The following is a 17,110-nucleotide window of genomic DNA, read 5'->3' as shown; positions in this document are numbered from 1 at the left end:
TGTGGGTTTTAACTTTCATCCTCTGCCCTGATTGGTGCTATGCCAGAAAAATATTTCTTGCCAGCAGTGTTATTAGTTCAGTAAATGCTTTGAAAATTAACATCTGTTTTCAAGCTTAGCTTTCAAGAGTCAGAGAGCACCTGAGTTGCTTTTTGACTAGATTTTTTAGAAAGGTTTTTCTTTATATAAAAACACACCCCAGAAAAGATATTTTTTGGCTTAAGGCACTGAAGTGTCAAGATTAGGCAGTTTTATAAGACAGAGCATTACCACTGGCTCCATATGAAATGAAACCTGCAGCACAGAATGGATGAGATATGGTTCCTCCTCTCCTGCTTCAAGGTCCAGTGCTGCCAAATCAGAGAAAGGTGAGCTTTAATAGATGCAAGATTTTAAAGATGAAAATGTTGACTTCTGTGTAAGCACACATTTAGACACCTGCACATGCTCGGCCTCTCACAGGAGCTTTGCCAATGTCTCCAGCGCTGAGGTGTGAACTAGGTGGTTTTACATCACACTGGCTTCAGGCTGTGTTACCACTGTTCAGCAGAGATGTGATCACTCATTAAACCATGAAACTTGATCCTGCCTCTGAGCTCTTAATTGCCTCTGGTTTCTACAGATTTAAGGTCACACTACAGTGACGTCTGCAGGCGGCCATGAAAGCTAGAAGCAATTATTGTTATTTTTTAATGAAATTTGAGATTTACACTTAATAGGATTCAATGCTGAAGGCTTTAGAAAAACACAAGATATTATGAGGTTTGTGATAAAAACATGGGAGCTGGCAGTGGTATTGCTGCAAAAGATTTAAAGCATCACTACCTATTGAAGTAGCAGAGAGTAGGTTTTTTACATCCTTCAGCACAACTGGCATTCATGATCCTCAAAACCTGAACTCTTTGTGCAAAAGGGTTCAGGACATACAACTTTGGGATAAGCCATTGGGTCAGAGGAGCAGGATTATGATACATGGGGAAGATGATGGGGAATTGCCAATGAAAATTACACTAACCACACTATTGCATAGTAAATCCTAGGAGACATTTTCAAAATCATTCAGCATTGGCTTAGTTGTCTTCTTTTCCAATTCTTAGAGGCTTCAAAGGGAGGAAAGTTAGACCACTGCTAAGCACTTTGGAAACTCCCTTTTAAAAAACTCCTCTGATACAAAGACTGGTTGCAATGAATAATCTATTCTTCCACGAGTTCAGCACTTCTCCCATACTCTGTTCTCTCTCACCCTTTTTTCTAGAAATGGCGCTTGGACACCGTGGTCTTCCTGGGCCCCATGCAGCACCTCCTGTGGGATCGGCTTCCAGGTCCGGCAGCGCTCCTGCAGCAATCCTGCTCCACGCTATGGGGGCAGGGTCTGCGTTGGACAGAGCAGGGAGGAAAGGTAAGGGTTGTCCATGATGGTGTGCGCTCATTCCTCTGGCTGTAGTGTTGGAAGTGGTGGCTGGGGAGGCAGATTGAGGCCATTGGGCTCAACACACAGAGCGGAAGCAGTCCCGGAGCCTGGGAGGGACGCAGCTGCATATGTGCATGGATACCCTCTTTCAGTGAGCCTGTGAACATCAGACACTTCGGAGCTGCCCTCACTCCCAAGCAGGACCCTTCAGACCTCTGCAAGTATTCCTGTCCCACACAGAGGGCTGATGTCCTCCCTGAAGGGAGAAGCTGTGCCTGCTGTTGGCACTATAGAATTTATGGACACAGTTACTCCATTCTGATCCATCCCTGGAGTGGCAGCTGAGTATGTGCAGCTCTCAATGCCAGTTGCACTATTTCCAAGTCTCTATTGTTTATGCTCATGCTCCAAAAGCAGTTTGAGGCAAAATACAGCTTAACTCACAGATTCAGGCTTGGGTTTTTGCAGGAAATGGTATCAAAAAACCATTTTTTCCCCCTCTAAACTATGAAAATTGCACACAAAATTACTAAAAACCTAATACTTTCTGAACCTACAGAGCCATCTGCAGTATAACCCTTCTTCAAGATTGGCCCCTCATGAAATACATACTTCAAGGCATCCCAACTTCTTTCCAGGCCTGACATTTCATTAAAGGCCACCACTACTTGGCAATAGGCTGTTGCTTGTCCCTTGAGTGGTCACTAAGACATATGTCTGTGTATTTCTCAGAATAAAAAGAGCAATTTATTTAACTTCCATGTTTCAAGATATTTTAATGTTTGGTTTGATTTGTGTCCATTCACAATGATCCTTTTTGGGTTTAAAGACTACCTCTGAGTCAGTTGCAGTTCTATATGATTAAATTTGAGAACAATATTGACTAAAAAGATGAAAAAAATTACAGTTAGTTTTGACACAGAACATGAAATAACATTCACTTAGGGCCTGTTTTTAGATGCATATAGGATCAAGTTGCGAAATCTAGCTTGTTAGGGCTGAGACAGCAGTAAAAGCCAGACAGGCATTCAGCATCTGCCATTAGTGACAGATCACTGTTGAGTTGTCCTCCCACCAGTCATCCCTTTTAAAATATTTGCTATTCATTCTCTCTTTGAAACACTTGGGCTTCAGTTTATGAGCTCTTTTGAGGACTCAGTGTTTGTGGAAAAGTTTTGAGACAGAGCACTTCAGAAAACCTGATCTCGATCATTTACTCCAACCATCTACTGAACTCAGCCTGATTAAGCACTCCCATTTGGTACAAAGGCTGCATTTCTCTCCATGGACAGAAATATTGCTAATCTGAGGTTGTGTCAGCCTCTGCTGGCTCTCTGTGCATGCATCAGTTGTGCCCAAATGCAGTGTGCAGTCTTGCGTCCCACACAGTTTCATCCCTTGGATGTGCTGACATGGAGTTTTTACACAATGCACTTTCTTCTTTCAGATTCTGTAATGAGAACAGTCCATGTCCATTACCGATTTTTTGGTCTTCATGGGGACCTTGGAATAAATGTAGCGTGAATTGTGGTGGAGGGATTCATTCAAGGCAGAGGTCCTGTGAAAATGGAAACACATGTCCAGGCTGTGCTGTGGTATGTATTATTTACTGACATTGCATGAGGGGCACCTATTGACAGTAGCATCAAGGAATGGGGTATTTAGCTTCTCTCTCCATTGTGGTTTTATTTCTCAAGCAAGAAGAAAATGCTGTCCTCAGTTTTTGCTGCAGAGGATGCTGAAATGTCCTTGAAAACAGAGGGGTGGCAGATTTAGGGACAGACTGGTGTACAGAGTTCTTCCTTAGGCCTCTGGAGGCTGATATCAAGTCCTTTACCTGAAAGTTCTAGACATGTTTTTTTTTTTCTGTCCCACTCCCAAGGATGATCCTGTTGAGTCAAGGAGGCCACACACACATCAAAAATGAGTTGCACAGTCACACTTGAGTAAACAACAGGTCCAACACCCCTTTTGCTCTCTTTACTTTCACATTCTTGTTCCAGCAGCTGTTTCATGCAGCCATTTTAATTGGTTTTGTGGGGCTTCATTTCTGTGTAAGCAGACTTGATCTGGAACCTCCCATTTCTTACCAAGATGTTTGGCATTTACACTAGAATAATGAAATCCTGAAGCATTACATTTCTTCCACTCTGCCAGAAGAGAGTTGTTTATTTAGTTAATTTAAATCAAGAACACAAATGTTTGTCACTGGATTTCCTCCCATTAGTAATGAGAATTGTAAAACCCTCAAATCTTCCCATTCCCAGCCAGCCAGAATGTTGTCTGTGCTCAAAGGCTGCTCTAGACCAAGGATGGCAAATGGTTCATAACCTTCACTAGAGAGTTTGAAAAGCCAACCAAACAAAAATAGCTGTAAAAAGATCTACTCTAAACCCATATTAAAAATAAAATCATAAACTTTCAAGGAATAAACCTTACTGACATTTTGTCCTCTTGAGGCTCCTCTAGGCTGACCTGAGAAGAGTATCTCAGGGTCAGAGCAGAAAACTTGTTTGTTATTATTATCTCTTGCCTGAATTATTCTCCTGCCGATAATGAACCAAGCTGTTGGAGCCCCACAGGACTTTGAGTCAGCAAAGAAACACAAACCTGAGGGAGACATAAAAATAGCAAGCACAGTTTACCCTTGAGATCCACCTATGTAGCACACTCCCTCCATAATCACCACATTTTGTGCCATGCCCAGCACTGACTTGTTCCTGTGAGGTCAGATAAGGTGGATGGGGATCGTGTGAGATCCAGAGAGTACCCTGTTATTTTCTGGAGTGTAAATAAGCCTCTGCCAGTTAGGCTGCTGCTGTTTAATAAGTAAGGAGGGAGTGGTTTTCCTTCTTGGCAGGAATACAAGACCTGCAACCCAGAGAGCTGCCCAGAGGTGCGCAGGAACACACCCTGGACCCCGTGGATGCCTGTCAACATCACCCAGAATGGTGCCCGCCAGGAGCAGCGCTTCCGCTACACGTGCCGGGCCCAGCTGTCAGACCCCCATGAGCTGCAGTTCGGGAGGAAGAAAACGGAGAGTCGCTTCTGCCCCAACGATGGCTCCGCAGTGTGTGACACTGACTGTACGTCCTGCCAGCTCGGAGGGACCGTGGGGCAGGCCTAGGTGTGGTGGTGGAAGGGGATGCTCTCAGAACAGCAAGCCCCTGACTATGGCTGCATAGTGTCGACATGTACGACTGGTGTCACTGCAGAGTGGCAGGGATGGGGAGAGCCCTGTGACACAGATATACAGTTGTGAGCTCTGTGCTTATGGCAGTGTGTAGATTTGTTCTTGCTTCTGTTAGGCTGCCCCAAAGACAACAGGCAAGTAATGAGGGTATAAAGAAGAGAAGAGCTGTTCTCAGGACAGTGTGTCTTTTCTTTCTCCCCTTGCGCACTGTCTCTCAGGTTGTTCCCTGCAGGACTGCTGTGATGCAAGGCAGCATCTTGAGGGCACAGCCTGGACTGCCACAATTTGCTGCCCAGGGAGGTGATTTAGCAAGGTTACCAGCAGACTCAGTTTGTATGCACAAAAATTTCTTTTTCTGTCTAGTTTAGCTGTAGCTCTGGGAAGAAAAAACCTCTTGCCAAGGGCTTTCAACAGAAACTATTCTGCAGAGCACATAGATCCTGATTTTATTCATGAGCTGAACCCCTTTTTAAAAGCCCAGTAAATGATTAATTTGTGTTCTTATGGTATCTTGTTTGTTTTCCTTGAAGCTCTTGTTGATGACCTCCTCAAGACTGGTAAGACCTCTGCACGGATTATCAATGGGGGCTGGTCCTTTTGGGGGGCCTGGTCTTCCTGCTCCAGGGACTGTGAGCTGGGCTTTAGGATCAGGAAGAGAACATGCACAAACCCTGAACCAAAAAACGGTGGCTTGCCCTGTGTGGGGTCAGCGATGGAGTACCAAGACTGCAATCCTCACCCCTGCCCAGGTAACCATGATCATCTTCCTGCATGAAATTCAGAGGTGTTTTCCTAAATCTTAATGGTAGAGCAACAACAACAACCATGAAATCAGTATTTCTAGGCTGCCTTTTTTTTTTTTTTAATTTGGGGGATTTTTCCTTATGTTTTTAAAGCTATTGTAAAGACCCACGTATGTTATATTTAGTGCTGACTTAGACTTCACCTCAGCTTAGAAGGTAACACAGCCACATCCTCTAGAGGAAGTAGTATGGTGGCTTGTAGCAGTCCTTTGCTTCAGGAAGGTTTGATGCTCCATCCGGTGGAGGGCATTATGGTGCATCTGCTCCCTGATGAGAAGGCAGACTTAATAAATGTGGCTTAATACTGTATAGAGATGCTTGATGTGGTGGTTCTTCTTGTGAACACTTATTTCTTCCCCCTCTCCTGCTTACGTATTGTTCTTGCGATGGGCATCTACTCTTGACATCAGTTACCATTTCCTGCACAGCCAGCAGGGAGTATTCTTGCCTGGTTTCCTGGTTTTCAAGTTTGTCCTCATGTTTATGTTGCACTCCTGGTCCAGAATAGTAGTAATAGACAACTGACTACTGTATTCTCTCTCACTGATCCTTCTCCTTGCTCTGTAATAACTGTCTAAAGTAAATTTAAGTGATCTTATACAAATTACCTTGCCTCTTTGCAGCTCCAGCAATTATCTACCTCTGGCAATATAGTTTGTGGCCTACACTTGAAAATGCTCTATTATAGTAGTACTATTACGATTCTAAAATTCCATACAAAGATAAAATTCAAATGCAGATATGATCAGAATGTGCAGCAAGAGTATAACAGGAGTGTCAAATATTGCACTCCATGGCCTATAAAAAGGAAATAACTCTAGCACTATAAAGGCAGCTATTAGTACTATTTTGGAAGCTCTCAGTGGCTTTTTCACTAATGTCTGTGCCCTTTTTCTGTGCTGTTTTCTCCCCTCGGACACTCTGATGTTTTACAATCTGTTCTGAGTGCATGATTACTATTTCTCTGTGTCTCCCTCCTTCCCTGCCTCACTCAATGTGTATACACAAATCCTGGGTTTATTTTGCTCTAAGTCATCAGGTTATTATCTTCTGAATTAGTGGCATGTGGACCTGCAAACCAGGCAGTTTAGTGGGTGGGGGGTGGAGGATTCAGGGGTCTTAAGTCCCTTCCTAGTTTTATTATTAACCTCTTATGGGGTTATGCTTAGATCATAGAGTGGTTTGGGTTGGAAGGGACCTTTAAAGGTCACCTAGTTCAATGCCCCTGCAATGAGTAGGGTCAATAAATAAAGCCTCTGAGTTGCTGTTTCCTGAGGGCTGGAACTAGAGGACTTGGGCCTCCCACAGAAAGGTGCCATATAAGCTCAACTTCGGTGCTACAGTGCTTTTTTCCCAAGTAAATCTGCTGTTGCTATGAGTTTCAAGAGACAACATAGTAGTCATTGTAGTAGTAGTAGTAATAATAATAATAATAATAATAATAATAATAATAATAATAATAACAACAGCAATGCTGTTTTATAAAAAGGAAAGGAATAGAATGGAGTAGAATATCTCAGTGAATATTAATGACTACAACAAAGAATAGTTTCTGGTTTTGGCACTTTATGACTCAGAGTCTTTTTCTGCATAGATTTCATTTTGCATCCACAGAGTGAAGTGGATTTGTACCTCTCTTGATGTGAAGTTCTTGTTGTCAGGCCCAAGTGCCCCAGGTGCAGGAAAACTGCTAGCTAGTGTGGGCAGAGTGGATGTGCAAGGTGAGACACTGGGGATCTCCACCTTTGTCACAGTGAGGGGAGTAACCAATGGCCTCTACCTGTCTGTGCTTGCTTTTCAATGTCCTCCAGTGAAAGGCTCGTGGTCTTGCTGGACTCCCTGGTCTCACTGCTCAGCCACCTGTGGGGGTGGGCACTACCAGCGCACACGGACCTGCACCAACCCAGCTCCGTCCAGCGGGGAGGACATCTGCATCGGGCTGCACACCGAGGAGGCCCTCTGCAACACGCACCCCTGCCAAGGTAGCCGCTTCTCATCCCTAATCCAGCTGGCTTCCATGCTGGTGGAAGCAAGGCACAGCTGCAAAATGTTTAAAATACAAATCAGAAACACCATCAGTTACAAGTTTTTTGATCATTTATTCGATGTCTGTTGAGCCAGGGGATAAGGAGACGTCCCAGCGTTAGCTGCAGTGAAACTCCTTTCTCTTTGCCTGTTCACTGGCCCTTGCTTTTGCATTCTGATGCCAGTCAAGCAAAATTTTGCTAATGGTTGATCCCTTTCAAGTAACAGAAAAAGCAGGAAGTTGGATCTTCAATGTGGAAGTTGACCTGACAAATAAAAGGAGTCATGAGGCAGCAATCTGCACAGCTGCTGAAGAACAGTCCTTCCTTTTTGTTTCACAGACAACAGATCAGCATTGTGCTACAACTCAGAGGACAGGGTTTAGATTTGTGCTGGTTTTGAACTACCTTTGTGTATTTCTGATCCAGTGCAGGCTGACTCCTGTCCTTAGGAACCTCAGCAAAACTCTGTGAGGTGCTCTAATTTGTGCTGGCTGCTTGAGGCATCTTTGGGAGGCCACATCAAAGCTTGGCGGTCCTGGTGCAACGTTGCCCCACCCTGCTTCTTGTATGTCTTTAACCAGAGAGCTGGTTGGCACAGACAACTTTGTTCTGTGCAGTGCTCCACCAAGGGTTAGTTTAGTCCACATTAAGAGAACTACAACCTGACAAGTGGAGTGTGATGCTTGCACTGAGAAAATTAAATCCACTAAGGACCCATGGAAAAGATGTGTGAGAGAGGCCCGGGCCAGGATCTAGGATCCTTCAGCATGGGAGAAGTCTGGTATCTACAAAGCATCCTTTTCCTTCTTGGTGACGCTGTTTGTGTGTTTTCCTGACCCTGGATTTCAGGTGGCTGGTCAGAGTGGTCAGAGTGGAGCCTGTGCAATGAAGAGGGCATCCAGTACCGCAGCCGCTACTGCGAGGTGCACAGCCCGGACTCTTCCCAGTGCGTCGGAAACAGCACCCAGTACCAGGAGTGCCTGTACAATGAAATTCCTGGTACGTACCATGTCATTCAGGAGGACAGGGTGAGCCAGTTTGGGAGAGAAGTTCGTGCCTGGACTGTCAAACTAGGCTGAGATTTTCTCTATTAAAAACTGGGCTTGGATGCTTCTAGAAAAATAAGGAAACTGATAAACATTATAAATTCCCTTGTGGCAGCACAGGATAAATGGCTTTCCCTTAAGCAGCTTAATATTTCTTTTAAAAAGAATTACCTTGATCCGTAACAAATAACTAGTATTGCTTCACCTGAATTGAAGCTTTTAAAACTGTATGATTTGTCTTAGGCTGGGTTATAAAAATTATCTCTGTTCTCAGTATGCATATGGACAACAGAAGGTCATTGATTTCAGGTATCCAAAAAGCATCCCAAAAGAGTGAAGAATTAAGGTGAGGCAGATGCAGAAAACTGGGGTGTGAAAGTGGGAGATTAATCTGGGGTCTGACAGAGCAACACTGTTGATGGACAGATGGTCATCAGCATAGTCCACCCTGTGCTTTCCGGAAATTGAATCTCTCAGGCAAATATCTGATATGGGTCTAGACTGAATAATGCCTTTCCACATGTTCTTTTTTTTGGATTACAGTGCACTGACATAAAAATATGAGATCTCTAGGCAATGGTATTCTTTTTCATGGTTTTTTCAGCTAACATCTTTTCCCTAAATTGAAGAAGCTAAAGAGTGATCAGGTAACAGTACTGAAATTATAAGATCTTTGGAGAGGTTGTGTTGCATGTGTTTCAAAACATGAGCTTATAATTCAATTTAGAGAGACTCTCAGCTTGCTGCAGAACATATAAGCACCTTCTTGTGTCGGAAACACAAAGGGTTTAATTATTTGAAGAAGTAAAGGGGTGGCAAAATGATAACTTTCTCCAATCTTCTTTTCTTTGTTTAGTGATCCTGCCAGCCTCCAGCATTGATGAGAGCACGAATTGTGGAGGTAGGTTACCACTAACTATATATCTTATTTTTATCTTAACCTGACTTTTTTTCTCCCTGTGCAGTATCAACCAAACCATTAATCTATACAGCTCATATCCCAGTGATAGCCTTAATTCCACTGGAGTCTTGCTGTCTGAGTCAGACTGGAGGAATGTATCACATGTCCACTTGTCAGGTCCAAGATTTTTATTTATTTGGAAGTTTGGGTTGGCCACTGAGGGTCATTAATTACCAGAGAGTAATTGCTTATGTCTCTCTACCTCCAGGGTAAATGGTTCAGGTGGAAGAAAGGGTTATTCCCCATTCACCATTGTAAGCCTCCAGCTGTTTGGAGGCAGGTGTTTTTAAATAACCTATAAAGATTTCAGTGAACAGGGTCTCTTAGACAGATCCTTTGCTGATATAGGACGAGATTAGAGGTTTATACTTGTCCTCCAAGTGCTTCCTTTCATTCAAGTTCTCACCTCTCACAGAAGGTGTGTCTCCTTTCTGCATGTAACCCAGAAAGGTCCAGCCATTAGTGTCACTTTTCCACTGCCCTGGGAGCCCCTATGATAAAAATGCAGACTGGAGAAAATGACAGGTTCCTTTAATATTATAAAATCCTAGTTTCACACTAATGGCCATGCCAATTCCTGCTAGCGTCACATCCCTGTTTTCTGAAATCTAGATGATCCTCAGGCTGCCAAAATCTCTTCTCCCTGTAGAGATCATGGCAAAAACAGGCATACCACTTGTGGCATGGAAATGTTTGCAACTGAAGGCAGTCAATGGAATTAAGATTTCAGCCCCTGCAAAGTAACATTTGCCTTCCTGCATCACTCCTTCTCCCTCAGAAGGTGCAATGGTTCTGCTTTGATTCCAGGACCCCTTGCTATAGCTTACACTCTACTGTTATGCACTGTACCCACATTTCCTTCTTTTTCCACCACCACTGTATTTGCTGTTGCTATCTACATTTTGCCATAGCTAATATTATTTATTGATGTTGTGTTCTACAGTATTTGGCAAAGAAGTCAATCAATAGAAATTCTGTTGATGCGTCTCAGAAAATCTATATTTTCAAAGTGATGAACCAAAAAGCTTCCCCTTGGGGACTCACATGCTGCAAACAAAATAATATTATTTTTCCCCCCTAAGATACAGCCAAAACTCATTTGAAAAATCAGATGGGTATTTCAGAGGTGAGACTGAAATAGGAGAGAGCTTTATGTTGTGACTTGCAAATGTGGCAGTGAAATGAAACATTCATTGTGATATAAGCAAAGCTAGGCAGGAGGAGAATGTGGCAGCATGTCATGTGGCTTTACTGAACACAGTTGCATATTCTGTGTTTTAGGTCTCATGAGTGATGCAAAACAGGCAGAAGTTTTTAGAAAGGAAAATTATTTTTTAAAAACTCTAGTGACATTTAGTAGAAAATTACAGTATTTCTGCTGGGTTTTTTGGACCGTCATCCAAAACAATAGAAAATGGTAATATTGCAATGGAATTTTATAATATGGTTTGAAAAATAAATGTAGCTCATGAGTCTAATAAATTCTGTATGGTCTGTACTGTAATTATGATGGAAGTGTATTACTTTGCTGTAGAACTCTATTGGTTTTGTTCTTTTTAAAATCAGAAGGATATTTTTTAACTAGAGATTAGACGAGAGCCATTGACTAATGGGCAGAATCTGCTATTTGAAAAGCATATCACTTAAAATGTAAGATGGCACCAAAAAACTGCACACCGTGATCAGACTAAGAATGAGCCTCATTTAAAGCCACTCTCTGAGTAGCCCCATTTCTCTGCACACAGTCAAGTCAACACAGCAGTCTGTCCAAATGAATTGGCTTTTTAAGTGTTACGGGAAATTTACCACTGCAGTCGCCACTGAGGTGATGTGAGTGACCCCTGGGACAGCTGCCCTGGGGCCAGCAGACAGGGGGTCCCCTCGGGCTCTCAGACCTCTGCCATTCCTGTTTGAAAGATGGCAGAGCAAAGGCAAAGAAAAGGCAGAAGCAGTTGAAGTAAAATAGCTGATTCTTTTCTGTATAGTCCCCCCTGCACACAGCAAAATACAATGGGGTCATAAAGTTTTGCCATCCCATAATGCCTCTGGTTGCTTTGATAACTTGGTGGCTCTAATGGTCGTTACTGTTGGTTCTATTGTCATAGATCTGGTGGTGGTGGGTTTTACTGTGGGGTGTGAGATTCAATGAGGTGAGGGAGGAATGAGGAGTGCTGTTTGACTTTGTCTTCCCCCACCAATCAGAGTGGTGAGTTAGGTACTTGCCAGTGTGTGGGATGCCCAGCTCCAGCTCCTTCCAGAGGTCAGTGCTGGCCTTGAAGGGTGCTGTTGCAATCCCACATGGAGAGATCTCTGCAGGAGGCTTTTATAGTCCAAGAGCTTTTCTCTTTGAAGTATTTGCACTGTAGCTACCCCGCCAGCACCTGCCTGCAACTGATTTCCTATCTCTGCAATTTGCAGAGAAAGCCAACAAAGAAGTGTTTTTCAAGCACTGCCCCCCTTTCCTTTGTCCACTTTATCTTTCCCATTCTCCAGAGGACCTCTATTTCACTGTTAGCACTACAAATACACCTCAGAGGTATCGAAGACACGACCAAGGCAATGCCATCCCATGAATAAGCAAGAATGCTGAGCACACTTGGATTACAAGGGGGAGGAATGTGTATCTCCCCCACCCCACACACAGCCCCATAGGCATTTTGGGCAGCTGACAAAAAGTGCTTTTCCCTCCCTTCCTTCCCCTTCAGAGAAACACTGAGCATTTTTATCCCCTTATTTCCATGACACGCACATGCTTTGGAATCCATTAATGTGCATTGTTTGTATGGCTCATTTCTTTAGCTGTCAGCTTAACATAATGTTTAGTTTCAATATCAATAGAGGGGAGAGAGGAGAGACAGGGAGGGAGCTTGGAGAAAACAATGCATGAACCTGTTAAACTGCACAAGGCAGAGCTGCAGTGGGGAGACCGATTTGCAGGGAGATTATGTCAGTTTATGTTAGAACAGCTTATTAATGTTGATCCTGAGATGTCACTGCTCTGATTTGTACCTGTGGTCTTGTCAGGGGAGGGAAAAGGGCTGTTCTTTAAAAATAGCATCTCTTGTCATTTCCCTTGCAGGTTTTAGTCTCATCCATCTGATTGCCACTGGGGTCTCCTGTTTCTTCGGCTCCAGCCTGTTAACGTTTGTGATTTACGTGTATTGCCAGCGCTGCCAGAGGCAGTCCCAAGAGTCCACTGTTATCCATCCAACCACTCCCAACCATCTCCATTACAAGGGCAACACAACCCCCAAGAATGAGAAGTATACCCCTATGGAGTTCAAGGTAGGGTACTTGAGGAGAAATACCACAAACAGCTTGATACTGCCTAAATAAATTCTGTATTCATGTCATGTTTGGAACTGGGTAGGTCTGTGTTTCTGTGCCCAGCTGATGGCATTATACATGGGGTTGAAAGGGCATTTAGCTGTGCTGTCACAAAGGGGTTAAAAAGCCTCATTACTGCAGTGGGATTTTGTTCTGTTTCACAATCCTGATGAATGCCAGTCTGGCAAGTACATACCAAGACACTCCAGCCCATTCTGACTATTGAATGTATACAAATTGTCCTCTAAAAAATCAGTAAGAGCTCAGTTCAGTGCATTGTTAGTGCATGGTAAGAGGAAATGGAGGGGAGGAAGAATAAAAATGGAAACTTCATTGCACAAATAGCTGGGAAAATGTGCAGTGGTCGGATGAGATTTTGGAAATTCTTTGGTGACTGCCAAATTGGAGTGAATGAGAAAGCAGAGAGGTTTTTGCCCCCCTCTATCAGTACTGGAAAGAAACTTACCCCAGGCAGCTGTGCAGAATTCAGTGACAGTAGCAGAGTGGGGAGCTGAAGCTTCAGGAGATGAGTGCTGAAGTGGCATGTGTTGTTGGCGTGTCGGCTTGCTAAAGTGAGCATCACCCACTATCAGAGCAGATGGGACCCAGGGTGCTGCAGACAATACCCTGAGACTGGATTGAGCATCAGCCTCCTGGTGAAGCATGGGATCAGAGCAGTGAGCAGTGGCATGGGTGGAGGGGCCTCATGTCACCACAGGAGGAACAGCCTGCCTAGGGTCACTTGAACAGTGTGGAGCATTATTTGGGACATGAACACAAGCCAGAAGGAAGCCCTGCAGCTGCTTGTTCCTTCCTACAGCTACGTGCTGTTGACATTTTGATTGTCTGCCTCTGCTGGTCTGGCCCAGCTTTCACTGAGACCCAACAATAAGATCAGTGGTGGGACTGTTGCCACAGTCTAAACTCCCTGAATTTTGAGGACTGTTTCTAAGTAGGAATTGTGTAATGCTGGGTACAGTACAGCATACATGGCTATGATACATGGCTATGATTTGCAGTGTGAATGCATATCAGAAATAAGAGCATGCATCAAATAATTTGAGAAGGGTCAGTGTTGTTTTGCTGTTTTAAAGGAAAACAGTTTGAGCTGGAGAATAACTGACCAGTGTGGTAATAAGAGTGTGGTGAAATGCTTGTTGGGCATTGCAGCCTCTCAGAGGATACTGATGCCTATAAATGCAGTCTCAAAATATATTTGCTAGCAAGCTTAAGGCTACAGTTGCATACAGTTTAATAAGAGTCCAGCATCATAATGCAAGTCAGCATAGATTTGTGGAAAGTAAATCATGTCAAGCAAATTGGATTCCTTTTTTAAATTAAATAAATATTGATTTAAATAGGAGGGAAGCAGCAGACATATCGGGATTTTCAGAGACTTTTAACAAAGTTTCACAGGCTGCATTATTCTACACACTCTGCATATGCAGGTTCAGTAATAAATTATTAAGACAGGTAAAGAACAGGGACTTGATCTTGGAAGCATCAAACTCCCAAGTAATCTTTTCAGCTATGGGAGCTGCTGTGGCAAAGTCAATAGGAAGACCCAGATTAAAAAGGCTTGCAGAAATAAAGAAATGAGCAAGACTATTCCCTTGTTTCTTAAATAGCAAACAATATAGAAAAGAGACAAATTTATTTTTGTGGCCAAAAGCAAGTAGTTAGAGGGCTGGATTTGTGTTAACATTTTCTTCATGATTTATACTGTGCTATCATGTGTTATCAGATGATGCTAAAATAGGCAGAATGGTTAAAATTTAGAAGGATGAGGTTGTTCACAGAACTATCTTGATCAATTGGGTAAATGGGTTATGAAATGCACTATGTCTATGTCAAGTGGTGCAGTGAAGTAGAAGTAATAACAAAGCTAAGCAAAGTTTAAAATAGCAGCAGATTAGTTAATGTGGTGTCAGGGGGGAGCTGACCTCTTTGATAGATCCATCTCTGCATACTTGATCTAGTGTATAGTAACAGTGAGCAGCTGTTAGAGTCTTCTTTCGAGGGACATAAAGAGCTTAGGCATTAGATCAAGGTTTGAAAAGTCTGGTTTATTTAAAGGAAGGCATTAGCTAACTGAGACTGTATGAGTTACTTTGGGGGGAGAAGGGACTTGGACACAAGGAGAGATAGACCAGATGGGGCTTATTTACAGAATGTTAGGAAGTGAAAGAGTTCAAGTGCATAAATCTGCAGTCATTGGACAGACCAAAGCTAAATGTTTAGGAGCAAGGGGCTACTTGCTGAGAAGAACTAAAGTCATACACTTGAGAGTGGTGAATGAGGCAAAGAGATTTACAGAAAGGGTAAAATCTATTTGTCAAGTGAAGCCTCCTTTTCTCCATTCGTGTTGAGTATTTCCTTCTGCTCACCTTCTCTATTGCCCCTCCTTTCCTAAGCTCTTGGCTGAAAATTTCTCATTTCATACTACAAATCTGCCACTCTTCAGTGTTCCCTTGAAGCATATAGCATTAATGAAGTAAAAGGAAAGGCTCGGTGTGCTCTGTGCTGTGTAATTACTTACGGAACTTGTTATTAGCCAGGTTTATATTTAGGAATAACTGACAGATTTTTTTTTAAGGGTTAGGAGGGAGATTTTTCATGCCTTCAAGGAGCATGTGTGGTTTTATAGTAATGCCACAGAATTAAAATGATGGAGAAGCTGAAATTCACCTTCCTGATAAGGAGGGTTGGACTGATCGTGGATATGGGCCTATCTGAATTTAAAATGTGTACATGTGAAAGAAAGTGGAAGCACCTAAGATTCCATATTCTAAACCCAAATAAGTTTCTATTCAGCAGATACCAAGAAAACCATCCTCAACATTTTTAATGAAACCAAAAGAATAATTGTAGGTTTTTATGTGTATGTCTGTGTGAAAGAGTTAATAAATCCAGGATTAGGGAAATAGAGGGTGTGTAGACTACTTTTCAGTAACAAAAAATGATAATACACAGTGACATGATGGTAGCAGAAGGCTGGCCATATGCACAAGTTTATTATTTTCCATTCTTTGATAATAATAAGCCTTCTGCAACCATCTTTAGTTTGAAATATCTCTGCTCTACAACCAGCAGGTGAACACTGTAGAAAGTTTGGCAGTGTTACATTCAAACGTACAGCACTGAATGCAAGCTCATAAATCAAGGTAAATTTTATATGAAGGCAGATTTTAATGAAGGAAGTGCTAGCTGATATGAGCCTTGTTGGCTATTTCAGCACAGCAGTGCAGTAATGTAGATCAGATGTAAATACCATACATAATGGTTGACCTATTGATCATGTAGCTGATGCTAACTTGCATAGGCAATGTTTTGCAGAAGCATGTTTTATTTTTGTTGGCTCCTTTTCCCTTCCTGTTCTGCTTTCTCAAGAATGATGTGAGGTTTATTATTAGCTATTTTAGCCAGGATGTCTTGAAAGATTTCATGCATATGCATTTACCAGCAACACGTTGATTTTGATTTGGTATTCAGAGATCGTAGGGGAGAGACCTTTTGGGTCACCTAATAAGCAGTTCATGTTTCATTAATTGGTTGAAGTTCAAACAACACTCTGACAATATTGAAGACTGTGCAGAACAAAAGCATAATGAAATAAAAATTATCTGCTCTTCACATTTTGTCATGACGGGTTACAGAATCACCTACAACCTTCCCAGTATTGCCACGCCAATTAAATAATAACTGACAATCAAAGCAGTGAGGAGATCCTCTTTTTAACATCTTGCTTCAGCTGTTCCATGCCTTGTGTGAGTCACTTACCGGAGCTGTGCTGATGGAAAGCCAGATGATGCTGCAGTAGAAGCAGGAGGATGTAGGGTCAAGACTGAGCCCTTGTGAATTAGGATCTCTTAGAACAGCCACACATGGAGAAAGGGTTTGGACTGAACTTCTTCCTATTGCTAAATTCTCTGCCAATAAAGAGAGCCAACATTTTATTCTACAAGGGATTTGGACAAAGGCGTCTGCATATTGGTCCAAATCCAAAATCCAGTGGCCTTTGGATCAGGCCAGATGGGATCAGTGAGAACTGTAAGTTTGCAGAATAGTTTTGATGATGATTCTGCAGATTTTCTTTGTTTGACTGTGCTGGACAGACCTCCCTCTGTCCTTCCTTCCTTCCACACAGCTTTAGTCATGAGTCATACAGTAAAACTCTCTGTACTGATGCTTCAAATAAGCTGAGGAAGCACCTGAGCATTGCATCTTCTCTGGCATCAGCACTGCTGTTGTAGGAACTAAGGGCCAAACACTGAAGCAAAACAGTCATTTATGTCAAGGATTAAATTTATTGTGGGAAAAGATGAGGTGAGAACTGAGTGAA

General features: G+C 42.7%; 1 protein-coding gene across 6 annotated transcripts in view; it reads left to right on the top strand.

Moving 5' to 3' along the window:
- SEMA5B (semaphorin 5B) overlaps window positions 1-17,110 on the top strand; it is a 278,179-nt gene that overhangs the window by 244,338 nt on the left and 16,731 nt on the right. For 5 of the 6 annotated variants that reach the window (XM_053947847.1, XM_053947848.1, XM_053947846.1 and 2 more), the window contains 8 exons: window positions 1,256-1,399; window positions 2,859-3,006; window positions 4,272-4,497; window positions 5,135-5,353; window positions 7,219-7,389; window positions 8,284-8,433; window positions 9,337-9,381; window positions 12,521-12,726. In XM_053947847.1, coding sequence (XP_053803822.1) covers window positions 1,256-1,399; window positions 2,859-3,006; window positions 4,272-4,497; window positions 5,135-5,353; window positions 7,219-7,389; window positions 8,284-8,433; window positions 9,337-9,381; window positions 12,521-12,726 — 1,309 coding nt within the window. Of the gene's footprint in view, window positions 1-1,255; window positions 1,400-2,858; window positions 3,007-4,271; window positions 4,498-5,134; window positions 5,354-7,218; window positions 7,390-8,283; window positions 8,434-9,336; window positions 9,382-12,520; window positions 12,795-17,110 lie in introns of those variants that run through there. The other variant, XM_053947851.1, reaches the window with a different exon arrangement.

The sequence above is a fragment of the Vidua chalybeata genome, chromosome 7 (assembly GCF_026979565.1).
Source record: "Vidua chalybeata isolate OUT-0048 chromosome 7, bVidCha1 merged haplotype, whole genome shotgun sequence".
Lineage (NCBI taxonomy): Eukaryota > Metazoa > Chordata > Aves > Passeriformes > Viduidae > Vidua > Vidua chalybeata.
The sequence above is the reverse complement of the archived record's forward strand: the minus strand, read 5'-3'. Positions and strand labels throughout refer to the sequence as shown.